Source organism: Capra hircus, chromosome 27 (assembly GCF_001704415.2).
Source record: "Capra hircus breed San Clemente chromosome 27, ASM170441v1, whole genome shotgun sequence".
Lineage (NCBI taxonomy): Eukaryota > Metazoa > Chordata > Mammalia > Artiodactyla > Bovidae > Capra > Capra hircus.
In genome coordinates, this window is record NC_030834.1 from 26,159,394 (window position 1) to 26,186,170 (window position 26,777).

The following is a 26,777-nucleotide window of genomic DNA, read 5'->3' on the forward strand; positions in this document are numbered from 1 at the left end:
ATTTACCATCCAGACAGCTTATTTGGCCATCTGTCATTTCCTAAACTTTTTTTCATGTATTTTTTAAACTGCATTCATATGTAATTTATTATATATCTATGCTGTGTTGTCTCCCAAGCCATGTATATACTGTATGATTTTATATTCCACTCATCATCTCTTATCAGAGCCCTTTGCACATAGCAATTCAATAGATATTAACATAATCTACATTTATTTGGTGAGTATCACATATTTGCTGTATGGAAAGTTCCTTAAGTAAGAAAAGTAAGAATGAAAAGTAGTACACATAATAATTGCCATCATCATACATGTGAATGTTCAGATTTGCTACATTTTTCAAATCACTTAAACCAAGATAAACTGCAGAAATGAAACCCCAGCAAGGACAATTAAACAATATTTGGAATGAAATCATTTGGCCTAATTTTCATAACCACAGATTTCAAGGAATACCACCATCCATGCCAGGTGTGCCAGACAATCCCATTGTCCGTTTTAGCGGTGTAGGGACCCTTGTGGTATAAACCATTCAGGTTTGCAGAGTGACACCTAGTGGGAGGAAAAATAAACACAAAGCAATCAGACTAGAAAGATAACCTTCGAAACCCTTATTTTGTGAACAAATGGCTGAAAACATTTTAACTATGAATTCCGCCATTTTTTCTTTTTCTTTTTGGCTTTCCCTTGTGGCTTATGGGATTTTAATTCCCCAACCAGGGACTGAACCCAGGCCCTTGGGAGTGATTGCACAGAGTCGTAACCACTGGACCGCCAGGGAATTTCCTGTGCTGTTTTTGAATAAGAGAATATTTAGCAGTTTCCAAAAGCCAAGAGATTTCTACAACATGAGTTTTTTAAACTGGTGGGTTTTAGTACCATAACAACTCTCAGGATAAAACCCAGGCCACTTATAGAGTATTTATTTACTTATACCTGGCAGCTCCTGATCTTAGTTGCAACATGCAGAATCTTTGATTTTCATTGCAGCAATGCAAACTCATAGTTGCAGCATGTGGGATCTAAACCCAGGGCCAGACCCAGGGCCCCCTGCATCAGGAGCGCAAAGTCTTAGCCTCTGGACCACATGGAAGTCCCACTTATATTGATTAAAAAAAAAAAAAAGTAGCTCTGTTCTTAATAGACTTTAAATGAGAAAGAAAGGAAGGAAATGAGAGAGGGCAAGAGAGAGGCAGGCAGGAAGGAAGAAAGAAAAACAAGCAAACAAAAGCATGAGCTGGTAAGCCTGAGCCTTAGCCAGAGTGGTATGGGTGTGGCGCGCTGCTCCATTTGCCAGCTTCCCTGTATAATTTACACTTAAAATGTTCATCCATCTGCTGCCAAGACTTAGCTTTCATAATTTCAATTCCCTTCCTCCCTCTTGAGTCACCAGTATATCAATTATTTTAACCTCAAAAGGGGGTAAAGAAACAAAACCCAAACCATGGTTTAAAGTTTTCCAGTCAACAACTAATGATCATCTGTCTTAATTGCAGAGTTTATTATTTTTACCTATATTGTTTCAACAGAGATACACTGGTTATGGTATCATGAATTTTAAAATGTCCCCCTTTCTCTTTGGGATCTGTAAATTTTGCTCCTAATATGGCTAAACAAAGAGTAAGTGGTAATTTTCTGGGTACTGTTATTAAACTATGTATTTCTTTATTGCTACAACCAATGAAAAGATTTCAGACACTGGGACATAGATGAACATTCAAAAGAATAGTTCTGAAAATCTATGGAAAGTGCCTGAATTACTGAGTCAAAGTAAGCATATAATTTACCCATCAATATTGAGTGGTTGACCAGCTTCACTTACCAGCCTTCGTAATTCTTTCCTGCCAATTGTCCCCACAGTCCTCCTAATTTAAATTGATGTAACTAATCAAAACCATGTATGCTAAACCTGTAAGTGTTAAGAGCCTGTTATGTTTTTAAAACTGCATGGAAAGTAATGTCAAAAGAGAAAATACTCTAGATTGAGCCTCCCAAATACATATTTTGACATATTCTATCTTCCTAGAGATATCTACTACATATATTAATATTTTTCTATTTATTCTGTGATTTGAATCCTGTTAGGAAGCTGACTCTGGTCAACATAGCAATTCTAAGACCACTTTTCCTAGCATGTTTCGGGTTCTAGAACAGCCTAGACTTAAGGCTAGGTTGGGAGATGGTTGGGGCTCCCTTGGTGAAGAAGTTGCCTCCTGCACACACATGAGATGCTACACTGGTAAAGAAGAGAAGACATCAACACTCAGTGATTGGTTTGCTGTGATGAGAAGGAATGCCTAGTAGGTGGGTAAAACTTAGAAATGCCAAGATTCTATGTAAATTGGAAGAACTATGGGACAAGGAAAAAATAAGAACAAAACAAGAATAAGGAGGAAGAGGATGATGGCGTTAAACCACAGCAGAAGCAGGCGTGGAAGAAGTAGCACCGAGCTGCTGGAACAATTGGCTTTCTCTTCAGCTTTTCTGACTTTCCATCCGCACAATCTCCTTTGACTCCAAGGATAATGGAGTTTCCTTGGGTGGCTCCAGCAACTGAATTGCCTTTCTTTGTCTTCCCTGAACTCCTATCTTTAAAGTCAAGTAAATCATTTATTATTCCACATTGAACTGTGTGCCACTTATCATTTCATTGGGTGGGTACTTAGTATTGATCTGCTAATATTAACCAACATGGTTGTTATTTCCATGTATGGAATTCTGTTATATTAAGGGGTGCTTCGGAGAAGGCAATGGCACCCCACTCCAGTACTCTTGCCTAGAAAATCCCATGGATGGAGGAACCTGGTAGGCTGCAGTCCATGGGGTCACAAAGAGTCAGACACGATTGAGCGACTTCCCTTTCACTTGTCACTTTCACGCACTGGAAAAGGAAATGGCAACCCACTCCAGTGTTCTTGCCTAGAGAATCCCAGGGATGGGGGAGCCTGGTGGGCTGCCGTCTATGGGGTTGCACAGAGTCGGATACAACTGAAGCGACTTAGCAGCAGTAGCAGCAGCAAAGGTTCCTTGAGACTTTGTGAATTATATACAAGTTCTATATAACGTTGATAATTCTTACGTAATGCTAACTTAGAAGGAAAGGGGAAGAAAAAGGAGGATAAAGAGAAGATGATAATTATGGTTTTAAAGAGAACAAGAAAACCATAAGGGAAAAAGATTGTCACCACCTTTGTTTGATTTGTTAAGTAGGAAAGATAACTTTGGTTTTCTCTCCCCTCTCACTGCTGTGTATGTTCTACTTCCTTTACAAATGACCAAAATTTAAATGGACTCAAACTTTGAAAAAAGCAAAATCCAGATAAAATAGTGTTTATACAACTACTTAGATTCAACTTGATATTCCACACTATATACAGCTAACTGTGCCTCCATAGAATCTATGACTCTAAAATCAGCACATCACAATAACTCAAGATGTTCATAAGGAGGATTCTCATGATTTTATGGAAAATAGACCTCTGTCTGATATACCTCCACTTAATAAGACAGAGGATTCTTTATGTCTTAAAAAGTATTTACGTAATGAAAAAATGTTAAAATTTAGATTGTGGAATTCAAATGATTCGTCCTCAATTACATGGAAAACTCAGCACTCCAGACATACTCACGAAGGATTCTGTAATGGAATGTTTAAGTGTCCAGATATTTTGTCTTCTAAAGACAAAAGGAGATGTTCAAAGGCCATGTACTAAAGAAAAACAAAGCCCATGTATGGCATAACAGTTGAACACAACTGCTTTGTAGACATAGTGGGCTTATCAGGTTATTTTTAAGGAAGACTGAATTTTTCCATTCCTGTCTTAACTTTGTAATGACAACAAAGGGTACTGTCTGGAAATCATCCTGGGTGAAGAAGAGTTAAAGGAATGAGGAATACCTAGCCTACAGAAGAGAAAAGGTCAAGGAGCACAGTAAATATTTTCTTATCTAGCACCCGAAGAGTTATGTTGAAAAAGAATACAGTTACTCTGCAACTACTGAGGAAAAAAAACTGACAAAGTAATAAGAAGCAAGATTTCAGGTTAGTACAAGAAAGTGAAGAAAAGTTGACAGAGTGGACTTCCCTGGTGGTCTAGTGGTTAAAACTCTGTGCTTCCAGTGCTGGGGGCCTGGGCTCAATCCCTGGTCAGGGAACTAAGATCCTACAGGCCCCGCAGTGCAGCACCCTCCAAAAAATTTTAATACACAAAAAAAGATTGAAAAAAGAAAAATTGATTTAGTACAATCAAAAATGGAATGAATTTGCTGATAAAGTAACATTGGAGTATTCAACCAGAAGACGGAATTAGGTTTCAGGAATGTTAGAGGAAATTTATGCATTGAGAGGAGCTTGGGTGAATGATTTTGAAAAAGTCACAGTAAATGTAAAATAGTATTACACAGAAAAACTTACAATAACATGGTAGGAGAAGATGAAGAGCTACCTGGTTATTAGAATGTCAGAAATGCTCTGTATTTCTTTGCGTCAATTTGTGACCCACTGTTTATGATAATTCACCTATAACTCCATTTGCAAACAATCTTTATAAAAGCAGTAATTTGATTTTTCTCTATGATGTATCTTTCAGGCTTGACTAAGGTACACAATGAACACATCCTTAAAGCTACTTCATTACTGAAAGATTCTAATAAGGATGATTACTTAATAACACCAGTATTACAAAGCAGACCAATACTTCTGCATATGTTATAATTAATGCCCACCAGTCAGATATCTGGAGAGAGCAATGGCAACCCACTCCAGTACTCTTGCCTGAAAAATCCCATGGATGGAGGAGCCTGGTGGGCTGCAGTCCATGGGGTCGCTAAGAGTCGGACACGACTAAGCAACTTCTCTTTCACTTTTCACTTTCATGCATTGGAGAAGGAAATGGCAACTCACTCCAGTGTTCTTGCCTGGAGAATCCCAGGGATGGGGGAGCCTGGTGGGCAGCCATCTATGGGGTCACACAGAGTCGGAAACGACTGAAGCGACATAGCAGCAGCAGCAGCAGTCAGATATCATCAATGCAATTGCAACTGTGTTTATGAAACATCAAACCTGTTAAACCACCAGCCAGATTGATCCTCTTTCGCACAGTTCCCTTCGTAGTTGTCGTTATCTCTGTCCCACGTGCTGAATTTCATTCTTTGGTGACTGGCCCACCACTGTACTTCAGGATGAAAATTTCCAGTAAGGGAGTCTCCAGCGGTTCCAGAATATTCCCCAATATGTAAATCATAGGAATTCTGAAGAAAAAGAGGCGATTTCCGTGATCAGTTGTTACTATTTTGTGTGTGTGTATGTGTGTGTTCAGTCACTCAGTAGCGTCTGACTCCTTGTGACCCCATGGAGTGCAGCCCGCCCGGTTTCTCTATTACTATTTTAAAAACAGGCTTATTTAATAAATAAAAGATCAGGCTCTATTGCAGATTTTTGTTTCCCCTGACTTTGGGTTTTATATTGTATGTTCCACACATTAATTTGTGGCGATATGTATTTGAAAATGTCAGTACCTTTTCATCTCCAACTTTGAAATTTTTATATTGAGCATAACGGCTATTTTTCTCAAAATCTGCAAGGTCGATTTTTAACGTGTAATCTCCTAGGAAAGGGAAAAAAAAAGAAATTGTAGGGTTTTTTTTTTTAATGTATGAGATGACATTTACTTCAGTTCAGTTCAGTCGCTCAGTCGTGTCTGACTCTGTGACCCCATGAATTGCAGCGTGCCAGGCCTCCCTGTCCATCACCAACTCCCGGAGTTCACTCAGAGACATTTACTTACTGAGGCTTAAAAACAGTTTGTGGCTCTATTTTACTTAGACCATTTCCTTCTACCATGAGTCAGCTTTCGAAGAATAACCTGTGACTCCACTGTATTTACAACATGCATGTTTTACTGTGTATTTTACTTGGAAAAAGTTAGGAACGTAATATTAAAGGTAGAACATTGCTACTAGATCTATCAGAGATAAGAGCCAGTGTAATTCACTTGGCAAAGAAGAGCAGAAAGCAAGTCATTTTTCAGTACATAAATTAAGAAATCTAACAGTGAATAAACAGAAGTTTTATGAAGTTTAAAAGCTGACTTTTTTTTCTTACTTTTGGTAAGGATGCTGATCTTCAACATTAAATAATGACTGAAATAGTTGATGCCATCAAGTAACCAGCTTTTCTTCACTGTCTCATCATTTGCAAATAACAAAGACTACTCTTTCAGAAACAGAACTATTGTTAGGAACATAGAAAGTTATAAATCAAACTGACAGTCAGATAATATATTTGTATTCAATCGTTCTACTTTGATAAATAAAATTTCACAATGACCAGTAAGATCAGGTCTGAACTCAGAGTCTTAGCCTCCTCCCAGTTCCAAGCTGGAACATAGCAGCAGGTCATGCAGACCTGGCGCACGGTCAGCTTGCTCTCTTGTCCCACCCCAATCTCCATCACACAGAGCAAAGGGCCTTGCCCACACATATGGACATTCCAGACTGCACACTAAGCTCTGTTGACATCCAAAATAAAAGCTGTTTCTTCACTTCCCCTCAGACTTAGGGGTGCACACACCAGATGTACAATTTTCCTACGGGGGACAGATGAAGAAGAGGCATGAATAGGTCCTGGAGACAAAGTCAAGGTTTCTTCAGTAGAGAATGCTGGACTCTATATCGCCAGAGTGAGTCTAGGAGACTCTGGCCCCACAGAGTCCTTGACCTATGGAGCTCTCTAAAGTGGGATTTCAAGGAAGAGGCCACTTTAATCTGATCAAAAGGTAGTAAATGTTATGTGAGCTAAGACTGTGAAGTGGACTAGAGCAGAAATAAAGGCTAAATCAATGCTCCTAAAAAGTACTTTGCATTATAGAAGAGGTTTAGACTTTTAGGTAACCATCTAAATATCTCTTTAGTCAATGAGTAAATAAAAATTCAATTTTGGATCATTTCTAAATTAGCTTTATTGCAAACACTTCCAGCCAAAATTTATATAATGGGGATAAAGCTATTTTAAAGAGGCAACTCCTTAGTTTTAAATGCTCTCATAATTAAGAAATGTAGGGGGACTTCTCTGGCAGTCTAGTGGTTAAGATTCTGTGCTTTCACTACACAGGGCATGAGCTCTATCCCTGGTCTGGGAACTAAGATCCCTCATGCTGCACATGGGGGATATTGTAGTACAGCCACAATATTTTTTTTTTTTTTAAGGAAAGAAAAGAAATGTAGGGAGAAAGTCACTCTTTTTCCTTGGGATGATGTTCTATGTAGTTGTGACACCTGGAACTCATAAATACATTTTTGCTACCATAAGAGTAGCCAGCCCGAAACACCAGTGAAAATGTGAAGCAGATATGTTGCCAAAGTGCATCTGGACAAATAAATACTTAATAATAATTTGAAAAATAGTATTTTATTTTTTAAATAATTAATTAATAATATTTGTTGTTGTTTAGTTGTTCAGTCATGTCTGACTCTTTGCCACCCCATGGATTGCAGGACACCAAGTTTCCCTGTCCTTCACTATTATTAATTAATAAGTTTGAATTCTGTATGTTTAGAAGGATCCAAGGGTTACTTCTTGGGGTTTTCATTGTTTCAATGACAAACCAGATGCATATTAATATGTAAATGAAACAGAAATTGGTATGACAAATGTTATATATCTATCATAAAACACAGGTAGGATAATAAGTACTTTGAAATTTAGAGAACACTGATCATAAGAAGAACGTACAAAGAAAGCTTTAGATTTCTAGGATTATCCATCCTCTCTAAGTTACTATTCTGGGGTGTTTCCAAGATCTCTATAATTATAATGATACTATTATGAATATAGACACACAAATCACTTTCCTTAACTTGTTTGGAATGAATAAACCTTGCTCTTACAATTAGTGCCTTGCCAGTGTGATTTAACATGCTTTCTTGAGCAGTACAATTGCCTTTCATGAAACATGAAGAGTCAGGTTTGAGTGGAACTGACTACAATCTCAGGTAGAAAGTGAGATAAGGAAGATAAAGGATTGGAGCAAAAGAATATAGAAAAGGGCAGCTTGAAAAATATTAAGCTAGTGATACTTTAAACAAATGTCTAACTCTAGTTAAAGACATCCATGCAGAAGCAGATAGAGGGAATGATACAGATGTCTGTAATATACTTGGAAATGTAAAAAAAATGGATCGATGGATGGATAGATGAAAAGTTACAGGATTAAAATGTCAATGTAAAATTTAGGTGGTAGGTTGAAATCTCTTGCAAGTTTTTCAAATTAAGATTTGGAGGAGGATGGGAATAAGAACATTTATATTTTATGGTATTTGATTCCAAAAACAGCCATAATTCCTCAATTCTTCACCTTTCCCTTTGCAATGGGACTTTATAAGTCCTCCCATTAAGCCTATTTCCTTTTTCCTTACATCTGAGCTGGTCCTGTGACTTGATTTCACCAAAACGGAAGGCAGTGTAAGTGACTGTGTGCCATTGCTGAGTCTAGGTCTCAAGTAAGTTATGTGCTTTCATTCTCTTTCTTAGAACTCTGCTTCTGCTTCAAGAACAAGTCCAGGCTAGCCAGCTGGAAGATGACGGACCATGTGGAGTGAGCTGGACAGCCAGCCTCCCACTGATGAGGAAGTTGATCACCAGCTCATGAACAAGCCCAGCGAGATCAGCAGAGCCCAGCCCTACTGAGCAAAACCACCCAGCTGCCCTGTATATTTGTGAGAAATAATAAAGAGCTGTTAAGTCACTAAATTTGTAAGTGGCTTGTTATACATACAATATATGTTTTGAGTCATATAAGTCATTTAAAAGAATGATTATGACAGTAGATTTCCTTCCCAGAAACAGAAAAAATGCATGTGAGAAATATCTCTCCCACAACCTAGGTCTAAGCAGCCACCTTTTACAAAGGAGATCATTTCCCAAAAGGGATTATTGGCCATCTGCAAATCATAGTTACTGAATTAGTTCTATTGTCTAGGATTTAGTGAAAAACAGTTGTGTTCCCTTTTTTGTATTTCCAGTGAATTTGGTATAAGGTAAACCTTACCTTGTGTGGTCAATAAGTGAAGATTTCTATTACCCAACCAATATTCACCATTTTTTTGGACAAAATTTCCAAAGCCATTTTCATAGTCACTCCAGTCTCTAAAAAATGAAAGTGAAAGCTGACTTTAGCAAAATCCAAATAGACCTTTGCAGTACCCAAGGTGCACACTTCTACCCCTACCCACAATATCTTCTTGATTAGCTAATGTACTTTTATTTAGAAAAAATGAAGTTCTAATGCACTTCAGGTATAATAAAGAGGCTTAACTTTTGTAAACCTCATATTTCCTACTCCAAATAAATCCTTATATCATAATTAGCACACCTGTTAAAGTTTTCACTGCCATCAGATCGTCTCTGAATTACAGTCCATCCTCCTCCTTCAGACATGTCACAATAAACAGAGAATTCTGCTGGGCTCTGGAGAGGTTTGATTTTATAAAATCCACTCTGCTTGTACCCGTCATTGAAAATCTCTGAACAATCTGTTTGGAAAACAAAGTAATGTAATATTTGTCATGTGTCCTTTTTTTTTTTAAAGGGAGCCTCTGAATGAGATTACTCAATACTAGTGGAGACAGATAAATACATGATGTAGATAATCAGCTGTTTAAAACTGAATCTTGTACATCTTCCAGTGGCTACTGGAATTTCTTTTTTTCTAGATGATATAATTATCATCTGACTTCTTGATATGATCATGGAAAAAATAAAATAGTGAAATAGGTATATGGTTTCTCATTTCTGATTTGTTTAGAAGAGTCTGAAATTACATTTTAGGTAATTACAGTATATTTAAGTGAAACATATCTTTATCAGACAGGACAGAACTTTTTTCTCTCATGGCACTAAAATGAAAGTAGAAATATAATACCAAACAATTGAATACAGATTATCTTGATTTACAGCATTATAAATCATTCTGAACATCTGGAAATGAACTCAAAATAGTAATCTTGTTAGATTCTTATAACCTCCCAGCCTCACCAGAGTTTTTACTCACTCACTGAAATTTCTAAGAGTCCATGCATTCTTAGACGTTTTTGCTAAAAACTGCAACTTCCTATTATTTCATCCCTGCGGTCTTCTCTGTGCTGATATTTCTTTGACCACTGAAGCTACCAATTTGTCACCAAAAAGTAATATCTGTTTCTTAAATCACGTGCTGCTGCTGCTGCTATGTCGCTTCAGTCTTTTCTGACTCTGTGCGACCCCATAGAAAGAAGCCCACCGGGCTCCCCCGTCCCTGGGATTCTCCAGGCAAGAACACTGGAGTGGGTTGCCATGTTCTTCTCCAATGCATGAAAGTGAAAAGTGAAAGTGAAGTCACTCAGTTGTGTTCGACTATCAGGGACCCCATGGACTGCAGCCTACCAGGCTCCTCTGTCCATGGGATTTTCCAGGCAAGAGTACTGGAGTGGGTTGCCATTGCCTTCTCTGTAAATCACATGAGGGTGGGATAAATTAATAACCATTGGTCTCATCTAGGATGATCTGGGCTGAATTAGAGAATACAACTGATATGTGTGTCCTAGATCACTTCAGTCATGTCCAGCTCTGTGGGATCCTATGGACTGTTGCCCACCAGGCTCCTCTGTCCATGGGATTCTCCCAGGCAAGAATACTGGAGTGGGTTGCCGTGCCCTCTTCCAGGGGATCTTCCCAACCCAGGGATCAGCTTGGTCTCTGCACTGCAGATGGATTGTTTCCCACAATCCTCCTGTTTGCAGGTGGATTCTTTACCACTGAGCGACCGCGGAAACCCATATGGCAGACACGAACTCGCTATTGTTTAGATGCCCAGGCAGCTCTGTTTTAGGGTAGTTGAATGAATGGCCACTGTAAAGAGATAGTTTCAAGGATACCCAATCACAGACTTTTGAATAAAAATACTATAATTTAACATCACTAACTTTCAAATTTTACTCTTATCATTTTGTTCATTTCCTCCTTTTTTAAAAAAATATTTTCTACAATTCTGTAACTATAGATGGTGATGGATGCTAACTGGACTTAGCGTAGTGATCATTTCACAAACGTCATGTCATTATATTATATACCAGAAACTAGTGTAATGTTTTATATTCAAAGCTGAAACTCCAGTACTTTGGCTCATTGGAAAAGACTTTGATGTTGGGAGGGATTGAGGGCAGGAGGAGAAGGGGACGACAGAGGATGAGATGGCTGGGTGGCATCACTGTCTCAATGGATGTGAATCTGAGTGAACTCTGGGAGTTGGTGATGGACAGGGAGGCCTGGCGTGCTGCAATTCATGGGGTCGCAAAGAGTCGGACACGACTGAGCGACTGAACTAAACTGAACTGAACTGTACCTAATAAAAATTTTCTTGCCCTGATTGACAATTTCATTCTTTTAGCATATTTTTTCTTCATTTTCATTGTTCTGATGCCAAATTGTCTATAATTTTGTTACAAATAAAATATATCCCACATTAAATAGATTGAACAGGCAATAGGAATCAGTGGATAAACAAAAATAAAGAACCTTAGTCATTTTCTAAAACCTTCATCAGTTTGAGACCCATCATATACTACTGCTTTGGTGAGATGTCCATTTTTATAATGAGTTAGGCCTTAATCATGTATTTATTTTTGAGATTCAGAAGCCCCTGTGTTCTTTTCCACATCCTGGATTATTTTTTAAAAATCCTGTTTTGCAGTTAAACAAGAAGAAATACAATGTGAAAATGATTATCTAAAATTGGTTCAAGGTTGTTCAGAAGCTTACATCTTGTGGTCAAGTACATTGCACAGCATTTTTCATTAGAGTAAGCAGATTTTTTTCTTTCCACTTACTTTTTTTTTTTTAATTGGAGGATAATTGCTTTACAATGTTGTGTTGGTTTCTGCTGTACAACAAGGTGAGCCAACCGTAAGTACACATGCATCCCCTCCCTCTTGAGCGTCCCTTCTACCCCGCCCCACACCCCCAGGTTGTCACAGAGCACCCTGTGCGCTACAGTGGCCTCCCACTGGCTATTTTACACATGGGAGGGTATGTATCAAAGCTTCTCTCTCAGTTAGTCCCACCCTCTATTTCCCCTGCTGTGTCCACAAGTCTGTTTTTGCATCTCTATTCCTACCCTGCAAATAGGTTAATCAGTACCATTACTCTAGATTCCATATGTATGTGTTAATATGCAATATTTATTTTTCTCTTTCTTACTTCACTCTGTATAAGCTTGTTAGGAAAAGAGCACTTTGCTTACATTTAACCATCTACCAAACAGCTGAATAGTAAAGACTCACAAGCTTCAGACTATTTCCCAAGCAAATATGGAAATAATTAGCTATAACATTTGCCTCTGGAAAACTCTGTGAATATGGAGTTTTCAGCCAACATTTTCTATTTGTTCTTACTTTATGCCAACTCCGAGTTTAAGTTTTTAAAAAGTTTTTGATCTTCGCAGAGGAAAATGCCAAACACAACTTAAGATTCAGAGGAAAGATTTCCACTGAAAACAAAAACAAAAACAAAACCCAAACAAAGGAAAAAAAAAAAGCCACTAGCTCAGTTTCTTATACCAAATATATTAAGGAGCCTGCCTAGGGAAAATATGACTTTTCCTCTGATAGAAGTTCAAGCAATAGAGGGTTTAAAATATTAACTAGACATTTCAAACTACAACTTTCAAAATGTTTTGACTCACTCAACCACTCTAGAGAATAGGCAGAAGAGGGGTAGGATTAAAGAGATCTGTGTTCACGGGAGTTTAAAAAAGAATTTTTGGATACTTACATAATACTAGAGTGAGGCCATGGCTTCCTGCCCTCTGTTTGACAAACACTGTGTTAAACTGGGTGAGGTGAATATGCTCTGCTCAAGCAGAAAGCAAGTCGTGCTGGAAGCACAAATGTTGAAGCTTCACAAAGGGACGTGCCAGCCTGCCAAATGAACTTTTTCCTTTTGTCCCAGAATGGTGACTGAGAACCAAAGGCACTAAGTACCTCCACATTCTAAACTCAAAGGAAGGCCAGCCTGAGCTCAGCCACATGCCACAGAGCATGCTGGGAAATGCCAGGAATGCCATCCTCACCCCCAGGCAACATAAGATGAGACTTAGAGGAGAGAGAGGAAGTTGCAATATTGCTGTGGGGAGGATTGGTGGGCTCTCACCTCTGAAAGTAAAGGAGAGAAGATATAATAATGTAGGTAGAGAGCTGGCATTCATTGAGCCAAATGAGAAATACTTTTGTAAGCATTTCATTAGATCTATTAACTTATTTGATCTTTACACCAAAGAAACAGGTATCCTTACCACTCCCATTTTACAGATGAGGAATAAGAGGCACAAAGAGGTCAAGTAATTTGCTCAAAGGCCACTTCTAGCAACATGTGCAACTGGACTTTGAACCCAGGCTTTGGAGTCTCTACTTTAAACACTACACATACTGCCTTTTGAGATACTGTCTCATAAATACTGGGGGCTCCTGCACAAGGGGACATGGTTAAATTAGTGGTCGTGTTGGCTGAACAGATGATGCTAAAAGGCTGTTTTGATTGTCAACAATTAGTGTGAATTTGGTAGACTAATCTTTTAATAAAGGCACATAATTCAATCACACCTAAAAGCTTAAAAAGAACATTTATATTGTATAAAAATCATGCGATTTATGCATTTTTTTCAAAAATTGCCAGGTTGTGTGTAATTAAGTGTTTCCTACTATGAGATGAATTAGGATTCAGAAAATAATTGATTTAGTAATAATACAGTAACTTATAAATAAGAAAAAAGAAATTTATTTCTATGGATCATATACATAAATATTTAACCTTTTTTTAAATTTAAAGAGACCAAAAACATACCCTTTGGTGTGATCAAATTTTTATACATTTTATACATTATATATTATGCTAAATATATTATATATTTTCTTAGAATTAGTTATTATATACTTTGTTTATTGAGTGTTTTTTTTTTTTTTTGCTCTTGATAGATTCTCTAGTAGTTTTCCTGTATGCTGGAAAATAAAGTAAAATTGAATTGGATTTATATTTCATAGTTTATTTCTCCTTCTCCTCCATGCTTACAACATCTGTGAAGAATATTAAATACAGATCTACTGACTTCTGGAATTGTTTTAGCTGTTACGCCCCGAACAGTCACACAGGATGTCTATCATCCATCTTAGGGGCTTCCCTCATAGTTCAGTTGGTAAAGAATCTGCCTGCAATGTGGGAGACCCGGGTTCGATCCCTGGGTTGGGAAGATCTCCTGGAGAAGGGAAAAGCTACCTGCTCCAGTATTCTGGCCTGGAGAATTCCATGAAGAATCAGACACGACTGAGCGACTTTCACTTTTTATTATCTATCTTACCATTGTGTCATACATTTATTTTTTATTTAAAAATCTTTATTATTATTATTTTTAATAAACTTTGGCTTAAAAATTTTTTTTTTGGCCAGGCTGCACAGCATGCGGGATTTTATTTCCCTGACCAGGGACCCATGCCCCTCGCCTTGGAAGGGTGGAGTCTTAACCACCAGACCACCAGGGAAGCCCCAGTGTTAAGTTATTGAAACACTTAAGAAAATTAGATTATGTGAATGAACTATACCCCAATAAAAAGTTAATTAAGGAAAAAGAAATAAAAATAAATTCTGACCTGCGTATTGTCTCTTGCCTCCGAGGTCAATGACACTATTCTCCTCTCCTTTATCAAGGAGCTGGATTTCCTTCTCATGCAAAAGCTGTGAGATCTTGACTTGTTGCTGCTTGACCCGAGTCTCCAGCAGGTACACTTGGGCTCTGAGCCGCGCCTGCTCCTGGAGGCAGTTCTCCAGAGCCTACAAAGTAATGTGCATCTCGTCTTACAGAAAATAAGCCCCCGGAATGAGTTGCTAAATTTATGGTTCAATTTTGTCCCCAGTTCCCATTTCAGAATAGTATTCTAACCAGGAAGTGTTTAGAGGCCCTAAAACCATGTATTTGAAGAAAAAGGAATTATGGCTTACCAGAATAAGAAATTTTTGAACTAAAAAATGCTATAATCTGAATGACCATGCTAAGAGCTTTAGAGTCGCTGCTTCATTTGATCCTCATAATAATTCCATGAGATAGGAAAGAGCACATCTTTGAGTAAACTTGCTCAAAAATTCTCAGTGGATTCACATCCAGTTCAAGGTCCCTGCTCTCAATCTCAATGTGTCTTCTCCTGAGTGCTTTCTTAAGAGGAAAGTGCTTTATGCATGACTAGTGTTGCACTTTCTAAAATAAACGAGGCTTTTGAATGATCTTTTGGTATTAACATGTTTCAAAATGTATCTGAATGCTTATAACCTGATGACACATGGCCATCTTTATAAAGGATGCTACTTCAGTTCCTCCTGTCCCCGAGGATCTTACCCATTTACCTGTTGCTAGAAATACGACTGGAGTCACTTAACTTTGTACAGTGTTTTTCCCTTAATGACTTCAAAAAAGGGATGGAGAAGCCTGAGTTTTTCAGTTGAATCAGCTACTATCTTTAACAAAGGCAAATAACCCAAGAATGCCGCACATGAATGAGTTTATCAGTTCCTTTCTAAAGCGGCATCTGACTGAGCAGATTCCTCCAGAAATAAAGTGAATGCGGTGAGTTGGGAAGGGGAGTTGCGGAGGTCAGTCTCCTGGGAAGAGCTACTAAGACCAAGAAGCTGTAATAAAGGCTCTTAAGGATTCAACACTGGGAGAGTTACTTGGGGACCATGAGAAAAAAGGACAAAACACAAATTTTTGCCACTTTCCCATTTTTACTCTGACATCTCTGTTTGCAGCTCATGTCATGATCTCCTGTGATAAATGCAAAGCTTTGCTGAGAAATTACGATTTTTAACATGTAAGTGCTTTACACTACTTTTACATTATTTCCTTTTATAGGCATTTAATTAAAGTCAGGTATATTTCTCAATTTATATTCACATAACTTCCTGTTCCTATCTTTATCTACTACCTTATATATATTCCTCCTTCCATAATCCTCCAGGGGATCTTCCCAACGCAGGGATCGAACCCAGGCAGGTCTCCTGCTTTGCAGGCAGATTCTTTACCAGCTGAGCTACCAGGGAAGCACCTTATATATATTTCTTCTATAAACTGGAGGACCTATTGTGTTCTGGGCACTCTGTTAGGCAGTTTGAACAGTAGATATCCTATTTGGGAAAAAGAAAGAGGTATGTTTTTTCACCATGGACTATAATGCAAAAATAGAAATTCAACCTCCAAACTGAAAGTCTTACAGCAAGTGAGTGAGAATGACAATAGAGGCCCCCTCTCTCCCATCTCCAGGCCCAAATCACCAACTCTCTCCAGGCTGTTTCTCTAGGACTATTTCTCTTTCGTAAAAATTTTCATTTCTTTATTTACTTTTGGCTGTGCTAGGTCTTTGTCGGTTGGTGAGTGCAGGCTTTCTTTAGTCGTGGCAAGCAGGGGCTACTCTCTAGTTGTGGTGTGGAGGCTTCTCCTTGCGGCTTCTCTTGTTGCAGAGCGCCAGCCCTACAACACACAGCTTTCAGTTGTGGTTATTCCGGGGCTCTCGAGCACGGGCTCAGTAACTGGCACACGGGCTTAGTTGCTTCTCAGCATGTGATATGTTCCTGGATCACGGGTCGAAATCGTGTCTCCTGTTTTGGCAGGCAGATTCCCAGCCACTGGACCACCAAAGAAGTTCATCTCTAGGACTATTTTGTATTTTTGTAACTTTCACCTCACCACTCTTTGATTCATTCTGTCTGAACCATTTATTTGCTTAGCCCCCTCAGTCATGCCTGTCTAAAAAATGAACAGCAAAGTCATTTTATGGCATATGGAATTCTACCTTGCTTTCTAACAGAGGAAGATTGGTTGTGATACTGTTAAACACAGTGAACTATACAATTTAGAGTCCCTTGGACTGCAAGGAGATCCAACCAGTCCATTCTGAAGGAGATCAACCCTGGGATTTCTTTGGAAGAAATGATGCTGAAGCTGAAACTCCAGTACTTTGGCCACCTCATGTGAAGAGTTGACTCATTGGAAAAGACTGATGCTGGGAGTGATTGGGGGCAGGAGAAGAAGGAGACGACAGAGGATGAGATGGCTGGATGGCATCACTGACTCGATGGACGTGAGTCTGAGTGAACTCCGGGAGTTGGTGATGGACTGGGAGGCCTGGTGTGCTGCGATTCATGGGGTCTCAAAGAGTTGGACACGGCTGAGTGATTGAACTGAACTGAACTGAATATACTTTAAAGTGACTAAAGGATTACAGGGCAAGAATGTTCAATTTTTATGTGACTATATATACAGCGTTAGTAAACTTATTTAAAACTTAGTGGGGGAGCTTCCCTGGAGTACAGTGGCTGGGATCTCACCTTCTAAACCAGGGGCTGCAGGTTTGATTCCTGGTCAGGAAGCTAAGATCCTACATGCCTGGTGGTCAAAAAAGCCAAAACATAAAACAGAAGTGATACTGTAACAAATTCAATAAAGACTTTAAAAATGGTCCACATCAAAGAAAAAAAAGATCTTTAAAAAAATTAGGGATTTTCTTTCTCCTACAACTTTGAGTAAATGAGTGTTTTCTCACTTTTATTCATGGAGGGAGGCATAAGTTCATCACAATTACTTTCAAATAACCTGTTTGGTTTACAAGGACAGTGTCCAATATTACAAAGCTCAAGGTAAATCTGAAAGAGCTTTTAAATTCTTAATACCATGTAACCACCCAAATAACCTCAGTAAATTGAGAAGACTTAGTGTGAATATTGATTTTTTATTCTAAAAAATTTTTAAAGCACTTAATAAGTGCCTATTACATGGCAAGTGCTTCCACAAATCTTTTTCATTTTTCCTCCTTAGATTTTTCAGTGACAAGTTACTACAGTTTTTTTTTTTTTTTTTGCAAAAGAAAATTAAGATCAAAGCAGGAATTTAAAATATAATAGTTTTTGTAATAAGCTTACCGAGCTTCCCCTGCCTATTAGCAGAGCAGTGGTGACAAGGATGAAACTAAACATCTTCTCCTTTTTTCCCATTGGAAGAACTGTAAGAACAAAGAGAATTTAACTTATTGTGAATTTTTTATGAGACCAGTGCTGGCTTGACTCAATGTGATCCAGGAGGTCAGACACAGCTCTAGGTTGAGTTTAATCTGTGAGTTGCCAAGGAAATTCTCTTGGATTTTCCCAGGCTTCCCCCCACAGAAGGATGCTCACTGTTACCTTGTAGAGAATTGAAGCAATCTGCAAATACAGAGGAAAGACTATGGTTCTCTGAAGTGTGGAAAAGGCACAGACTCTTTAAGCACAAAGACCTGGTTCCATATTTTTGGCTGGTCAGTTCCTAGTGGTGTGACCTCACACAGCTTACTATAAAATGCTCCTGATCTGTAAAATGGACATCATAATTCTTACTTTGTAGGACTGTGGCCATTTTGATATTAATTTTTCCGTATACCTTGGCATGCGATAAGTGCTAAATGATTAGTTACTCATTTTGTACAGGGAAGCCTGTTTTTATTTTGAGAAAAAGGAAGAAAAAAGTTACAACAAATAGGTGATATGAATTACTTTCCTTAATGTTTTAATGTGTAGGCAGCTAATAAGATAAAATAAAACCCGAAGTTCTCTTTAAAGTTGTAGAGGAAAATTAATTCTACCACTTCTTGAGATTATTCTTAAAATCAATCATAAAGTCATGAGTCTTGATGAAAAATTTTGCTCATCCTCAAAATAACTTCTCTATGCCAACCAGTTGTGAATTCTCATAAATTTTAGAAGCTCAGGAGCCTAAGAGGACAGAAATATCTGCATAATATTCAAAGAAAATTTATACCTATGGTTGCTGCTAAAAAAAAACCTGAAATTAACTGAATTATTTATTTGTCAGCCTATTTTTATTCATATAAAACCTATGACCACAGGTCCTTTTCATGTATCTCTTTCTGAGTTTCTATGTAATTAAAAAAGTGGGTCCTAAACTTTGTTGCCCATTGGGATCATCTGAGGAGCTTTAAAAACATTTCCATGTCCAGGAATTGAGTCGAATGTCCAAAGGTGGCAGTCAGGCCTTAGAATTTTTAAAAGACCGCCAGCTTTTTCCAATGGTCAGCAAAGTTTCGGAAGCAACGATTTAGGGACTTAATAGACACATTTTTTTCAGTCTATTTTAACAAAGTAGGTAGTTTTCAATCCTTGTGGGGCCATACAAAACAACAACAACAAAAACCAGCTACAGTATGAGAGGGGCATTACTTAAATTCAGGGGCAAGTAGCATGCACGAGCATCTTGGGAAGCATTACCATATATAATGTAAATTTTTAGAATATGTGAAATTTGCACATTACAGATGGAGAAGGCAATGGCACCCCACTCCAGTACTCTTGCCTGGAAAATCCCATGGACAGAGGAGCCTGCAAGGCTGCAGTCCATGGGGTCGCTAAGAGTCGGACACGACTGAGCAACTTCACTTTCATGCATTGGAGAAGGAAATGGCAACCCACTCCAGTGTTCTTGCCTGGAGAATCCCAGGGACGGGGGAGTCTGGTGGGCTGCCGTCTACGGGGTCGCGCAGAGTCGGACACGACTGAAGTGACTTAGCAGCAGCAGCAGCACATTACAGAGAGTAATTAAGAGTCTCCTAGATAAACCATAAAATTTTACTTCACACAATTTTACTTCTGGCTGATGTATATTTTTATTGCACACCTAGAACTGTGCTATGCATTTGACCCAAAGACTTTTTTTTCTTCTAATTTTATTTATTTATTTTTTAACACCAAAAACATTTTGCATTGGGGTATAGCCAGTTAACAATGTTGTGATAGTTTCAGGTGAACAGTGAAGGGACTCAGCCACACATATACATATATCCATTCTCCCTTAAACTCCCCTCTCATCCAGGCTGGCACATAACATTGAGGAGAGTTCCCCGTGCTATACAATGGGTTTTTGTTGGTTATCCATTTTCAATATTGGGCAATGCATTTTCTAAGCATCTTATTTCATCCTCAACTAATTCTCTAAGGCAAGTACTATTATCCTCATCCTACAAATGGGTAGATCAGAGATGTCAAGTCGCTGAATACCTAATGTTCCTTCACAAAGCACAGGACTTAGGAATGGATAAGTCATGGTCGTGTTTAGAAGTGAGAGTGATCTTCACTGGAGAAGGTCAAGGAGCAGGGCTTCTATACCTCTGTGCATCTTGCGTCCCTTTGTGTAACAGGCATATATGTATATAGAAAGGAAGACCTTGCAGAATACAGGTTCGGGGTCATGGACCCTCCAGGTAGGAAGCCTTTAGCTCCTGTGAAGGAACATTAGGTCAGCCTGGCAGAAGAGGAGACAGCAGCACTAACGAGAAGCAGTCCTAGAGAACTGTGAGGCCAGCAAGCGCTAACTGATCATCAGCTAGCTGCTCAGCACTGGCTCACATGCTGTGGGAAGATAAAATATAGCTGCCTCATAAAGGCAATATTTGGGGGAAGAAATTAAAATAAATATTAAAATGGAAAGAAAGACAACAGAAATTTAGTATACATGAAGCCATATGTAGTTAAACATAAAAACTCAATTTTTCCAGATGAACTCTCAAGACAAAATTAATTACTTCCTCCACTGTGATCTCATACTATGTTTACAGACCAATAAAGCATTCATTCACTCAGGGAACAGTGTGCGCTTGCATGCTATGGTCCAGGCACTGTGCCAGGTGATGGAATTGTCATCTGGTCGGCTTTCACATGTCTCTCTCCAACTGCTTCCCTTTGTCCATGATTTTGTTTAAGACAGAGTTTTTGAAGGCAAAGGCCACATCTTGGAAACTGTTGTATCCTAGCATCTCACTGAAATTGCGGTGACTCCAATATAAGTCCAGAGTTTCCCAAGAGGGAAAATTTTTCTCAGAGGGGAAAAATGTGATTTCCTTGGCATAAAACTGGTCTGTTCCCAGTGACATACTTCCTCCCCTGTGCTTATCCTTGTCAGGGGGAAAACAACGAACTAAGTATATTTTGAAAATATGTGTTAAGAAGGAGTTAGGGACTTTGGGTTGGATTGAACACATAAGTTTTTTTTCTTTCTCACAAAACCCCACTAGGAAAGGAGTAAAGAAAAATGGAAAAGACAGGGATTGACAAGGTGGAGGAGAAAGAGAGAGGAGAAAGCACTTTACATGCAATGTCAACAACAGAACAAAAAGCACATCGCAGAGTTCACAAAGATGCTGAAAAAGAATTACTTTAAGAAGAGATACTTGGATTTATAAAATCCCCAAAGGAAAAAAGAATGGAAAACTTAATACCTAAAATATTAAAAATTTGGCTCTTAATGGGCAGCTCAACTGGTAAAGAATCCACCTGCAATGTGGGAGACCTGGGTTCGATCCCTGGATTGGGAAGATTCCCTGGAGAAGGGAAAGGCTACCCACTCCAATATTCTGGCCTGGAGAATTTGATGGACTGTATAGTCTATGGGGTCGCAAAGAGCTGGACACGACTGAGTGACTTGCACTTCACCAATGGGGCTAAAGCCATTATCATAGCTATCTCATGATAAATTATTAGTTTGAACTCTTATTTTCAGTTGGTAGTAAATATATTTATTGAGCGAAATTACAACAGTTATGCTGCTATTTAAAAAAAATCTCATTTGTACTCTTATGGTCACTTATTATTTAATTTTAAAATTTATCATGAAGTTTAAGTAGCAAAAAGTAAAACCAAACCAAACCAAAAAAACCCTCCACATAATGGAGGTTTCTTAACGTGTAATAGTCTTCTACATATAATCACACACAAAAAAAGAAGCAAGAATAATTGTTTTATTATAAGCAAGCAAAAGAAAATAAAGACAAAAAATAGAAAATGTTATTTTAAAACACATAAAAGAGATTTTAGAAGTAGAAAGTATTATCCCATGAGGCTAGAACACACGGTCAAAATATAATTAAAGGAAGTGAGATCATCTGGTCAAATGTCATCAACATTTGAGGAAACAAGGCTCAGAGAGGGAAAATAATTTGCCTAAAGAAATAAAACAGACTTTTACTAAGGAGATTTACATTACCTTAGAAGCTTAGTATAAAAATGTGCTACCATTTGTGAATGTGAGTCATACTGTTTTTCTGACTGAAAAGAATCAATATAGTGAATGGATTATTGATTGGGGTTTTTCCTTTTTCTTTCCAGTAGGGAAAGTAATCTCATTTTTCTTATATAATAGCAACCAGATCTTCGTTACTTTAATTCACTTCCAGCAGCTATCAGATACAATATTCAGGAGTCAGGAACTAAGTTATGAAAACTTTTGCCATCCTCACTTTGTTTTAATATTAGCTGTTGAAATTATATTTTTGTTTGGTTCATCAAATTCTCTTATATATTTGTGGGATCGAGTATTTTATTTCAGAAATGAATAAATTAGGTTAAAAAGAGAGCTTTAAAAATTGTTATTTTTTTCCCCAAAATTGAAGTATAGTTAGAAAGCAACCTAAACGTCCATGGACAGATGAACAAATGAAGGAGATGCAGTGTCTGTGTAGATATAATGGAATATTACTCAGCCATGAAACGAATGAAATAATGTCATTTGCAGCAACACAGATAAACCTGGAGATTATCACATTAAGTTGAAGTAAAGTCAGACAGAGAGAAACAAATATCATACGATATCACTTTTGTGGAATCTAAAAAAAAAAAATGACACAAATGACTTTATTTACCAAACAAACAGACTCACAGACATAGAACACTTATGGTTACCAATGGGGAATGGGGCAGGGACATTAGGAGCTAGGGGTTAACATATACACAACACAATATATATAAAATAGGGAAACAACAAGTACCCAATATATAGCACAAGGAACTATGTTGCTGTTTAGTCACCAAGTTATGTCTGACTCTGCGCCCTCATGGACTGTAGCCCGCCAGGCTCCTCTGTCCATGGGATTTCTCAGGCAAGAACATTGGGAGTGGGCTGCCATTTCCTTCTCCAGAGTATCTTTCAGACCCAGAGACTGAACCCATACCTCAAGCATCTCCTGCACTGGCGGGTGAATTCATTATCACTGAACCACTTGGGAAGTCACAGGGAACTGTACCACTTTACTATACACTTGAAGATACCATTAACTATACTTCAATTTGAAAAAATTATGTTCTTAAATCTGTATCTGAATCTGGCTCTTGTTCAAGTAAAAGTGTGTGTTGAAAGCGCTCTGGGAGATACTGGGAAATTATTTAACATATGTACAGATTGCAATGTATTAGATTTGTAAAAAATAAAGGGCTGGTGAAAAGCTTTGGCAGGTTTCTCTTGTTCTCCTGAAATTTCCAACTCATTGCCATTAAAATAATCAAATCTGATCTTTCTCAGAGAAAGGAAGAAGCCCCTAGTCTGGCAGATCTTTAAACAATAAGGCATTTCAAAATGCTATATATATTTTAACAGTCATTACTTTATCATCTTTAGAATAATTCCTGAGACTATCTTAAGACCTCTAAAATTCCCTAGTGCCTCTATTAGTAACTCCACCCATCTTCTACAATATTGAAGAAATATTTAGGTATAAGAAACTTGCTTTGAAATTCTCATCTCCATCATTCATTATAGTAACCATTATTGTTTTGCAAATCTGGCTTGTGGTGAAGCTATCAGATTATTCACTCCTCATTATACAATTAGTTGTATTTATTTTACAATGCTTTTGCTTTGGGCTGTCTCAAAACTTTTAATTATTATAAAATTGAAATAGTTTCAAATGGTGGTCCTTTGATGTACTGTATTATTTGATATAAATTGTTCAAAGTGTTAAGTCTAATTTCCTCCCAATAAACATTTTTAAGTTAATTAATTATAGTAAATTAAAATTAAAGGCAAAATATTAACTTTAGGGCTATAAAGTTTTATAGTTAACATGTAAGTTTTAAAAACACAATCACCAAACAAATATACATTACTAGCATGTAAAATTTCAAAAATGGTATGTTTTAAGTGAGCTATTATGAAAGGATACAAGATAGAAAAATTAAAAAGAAAAAGTTATTGAAGGAAGCATTTTTAATCAGTTGGCATTCTCAGACGGCAGTGCTCACACATATTAATGGGTCTCATATTAATGTAAAACAGTGAAACAATTACCCTTAACATAGACTTAGAGACTCCCTTTGGGTTATTTTCCTCTAATTTCCACCCCCGCTTTTTTTCTGGTAATGGAATATAACAGTATTTTTGTTATTTATCTCAAGAGTGTATACTCAGTGAAAGCCTTAAAAAGCCAAGTAAGTTTGACTTCCAAAAGACAGAAAGAAGGAACAACATATCTTGAGTTTTTACTTCTGAGGTAAAAATTATAACATGGTCCATTTCGTTTTCTATTCTGTATTTAAAGTTGCAAATCTTTTTATTTACATCAAATTCTCATCTAATTTATTAAAAATGTATCAGGAATGGAAAAAAATGTAATTCTGATCTCCTTTTCCAAGCCGCAGAAGCGGACATCTATCTAATCAACATCTTTCTCAACAGCCAACAGTTGTTTTTTGAGTTGTGTTTTAATATCGTACCTATGAAACAAACTAGCATTATTAGAATTATGTCAAAGTGCTGAGAAGTTAAATACCTTGCCTAAAGTCGGAAATGAGTCAGAGACACGGCTTAGGCGAGGTCCAGTTGCTCTGCCTTCCAGGCTCCTCTATCTGCATTCAGGCTTTCTAATTGTTTCTCCACTATTTGATTAGAAAAACGGACAATGTTGATTCTGGCTTCAGTCCAGAAATAAATAGATGAGGAAATCAGTTTAACTGGAAGGAAAACTAAAAAAGGAGATTCAAGGACAAATTCTAATACTCTGATATTTTTCTTTTTTCCCATTTGTATGAATTTTTATGAAAGATCCAATAGTATATATATTTATAAAAATATATCTCTGATTTTTTAACCTTTTACTATTGTGCTCATCCAGAAAATTTTTGTACTTTGACTAATTTCAGTAATGCTCACGTTAAGATTAAGTAAAACCCAAGTGTAGTGGAAGCTTTGCTTTATTGTACTAACGATAATAAAATTTTACCTATAAAGATATGGATTAAATGTCATTTCAATTACCATATGGAGAGAAGCCAGATTTTTCTTATAGAAAAAAGTGGCAATATTTGCCAAGATGAAACAGTTTATTTGACCTTTAAAATACACAAAATTATTCCCTGAGGGGCAAAATTGTGAAATTTATCTGTAAGCATCAGTTATCCTCTGAACGAGCTGTTCGTTTTGTTTTAAATTGTAGAGGAGTTTTGAATGTGTAAGATGTTAGCTTCATTAATCATATTGCATAATAGTTTCAGACTGGAAACCCAGGTTCATTTCTATTTTCATTCTGTTGTAACTCACACAGTCCTTTGCCGTTTGTTCTTTGATCACTATTTATTAACTCAGATTCCAGTAAAAAGTTGTTTCCTTGCTGTTCTTTGTTGTTTTCTGAACTCAAGTATTACTGGTGTTCAGCCTTCCTGTTAAGCATTTTCACATTATTCCCTGAAAAGTTTTCCAGTTTAATAAGGAAAAGGTAATCTTGCTGATTTATTGGAAAGAAAAAGTCAATTAGGTTGGAGTGATTTACACCCACAGGAGAAGTGGAGATTATACAATCATAATAACAAATTCAAGCTGCTGCAGTTAAATTTCAAAAACAAAGGTATGGGATTATTTGGCTGATTTGATAATTACCTCTGGTAAAATGCAACATTTTTAAGTAAAAATGTATATATATTTTTTATCCTTGTATACATTTTGCCTCTTCCCTGTTAAAGCTTTTAATGAGCCTTGTGCCTACTTCCTCAGAGGAGGGACAATCACTGTGGTAACAATAGCGATCGCGTGTGGCACAATTATGTACCAGACATGGTAAAAAATGAACTCATTCAGACCCAACAACCCTATCATGAGGAATTGCTATCTTCATTTCACAGATGAGGAAACTGAGGCACAGAGGTTTAAAGAATTAGCCCAAGGTCACACATTAGCAAGAGGGAGAGCTAGGATTCAAAGGAAGATTGGCTCAGAATCTGCGCCCTTTACCATTAAGGATGGTCATTGCTGTCTGTCAAGGGTATCTCCAGCCCTGTGCCTCAAGAGAAACTTGGAAAAAGCAAATCAGACACAGGGGCAGAAAAAAAAGTGAAAGTGAAAGTCACTCAGTTGTGTCCGACTCTTACAACCCTACGGAATGTAGCCCTCCAGGCTCCTCTGTGCATGGAATTCTCCAGGCGAGAATACTGGAGTGTGTTGCCATTCCCATCTCCAGCGGATCTTTCTGACCCAGGGATCGAACCTGGGTCTCCTGCATTGCAGGCAGATTATTTACCGTCTGAGCCACCAGGGAAGCCCCCAAGGGCAGAACTTAGGGTGAATGTCTTGTGAAGGCATGCCAGAACCTGAACTTGCTGGGAGGAATGCTGTCGCTGTAGTTCATGGACGCAATGTCACAGCATAGTGGAGGAACTGTCATCAGGAAAGGTCAGATTTGTGACCTTGCACAACTGTAGCAAAGCGATGAAGTGAGAATGAGACCCGAGCTCACTGGCTGACAGAAGTGTGATTAAACAATGATAAAGAGTAGCCAGTGGGATCCAGTTTTTGAGGAGATGGGCCAGAAACAGAGTGGTTGGGACGCGTACTCTAAGGCACAGCTGCTTCCCACGCGCACCCCCACCCCCCAGCTTGCTTTCTGTGTTAAAATTTAAAGCACAG

At 37.9% G+C, this 26,777-nt stretch overlaps 1 protein-coding gene across 1 annotated transcript; it reads right to left on the reverse strand.

Moving 5' to 3' along the window:
• On the reverse strand, window positions 196-24,767 carry FGL1 (fibrinogen like 1). Its single transcript, XM_005698766.3, has 8 exons — window positions 24,652-24,767; window positions 17,990-18,069; window positions 14,674-14,854; window positions 9,372-9,531; window positions 9,048-9,145; window positions 5,518-5,606; window positions 5,063-5,250; window positions 196-552 (listed from the first exon to the last, which is right to left on the reverse strand). The coding sequence occupies exons 2-8, from the start codon at window positions 18,059-18,061 to the stop codon at window positions 393-395; spliced, it is 948 nt and encodes a 315-aa protein (XP_005698823.1). The 5' UTR covers window positions 18,062-18,069; window positions 24,652-24,767; the 3' UTR covers window positions 196-392.

What these genes read in the sequence shown, in the direction of transcription:
- FGL1 (XM_005698766.3), bottom strand. Translation starts at nt 18,061, where the DNA reads ATGGGAAAAAAGGAGAAGATGTTTAGTTTCATCCTTGTCACCACTGCT. An exon ending in AGGCAAGAGACAATACGCAG is followed by an intron (nt 9,532 to 14,673) that starts GTCAGAATTTAT and finishes TTTTCCAAACAG; the next exon opens with ATTGTTCAGAGATTTTCAAT. An exon ending in TCACTTATTGACCACACAAG is followed by an intron (nt 5,607 to 9,047) that starts GTAAGGTTTACC and finishes TCCCTTTCCTAG; the next exon opens with GAGATTACACGTTAAAAATC.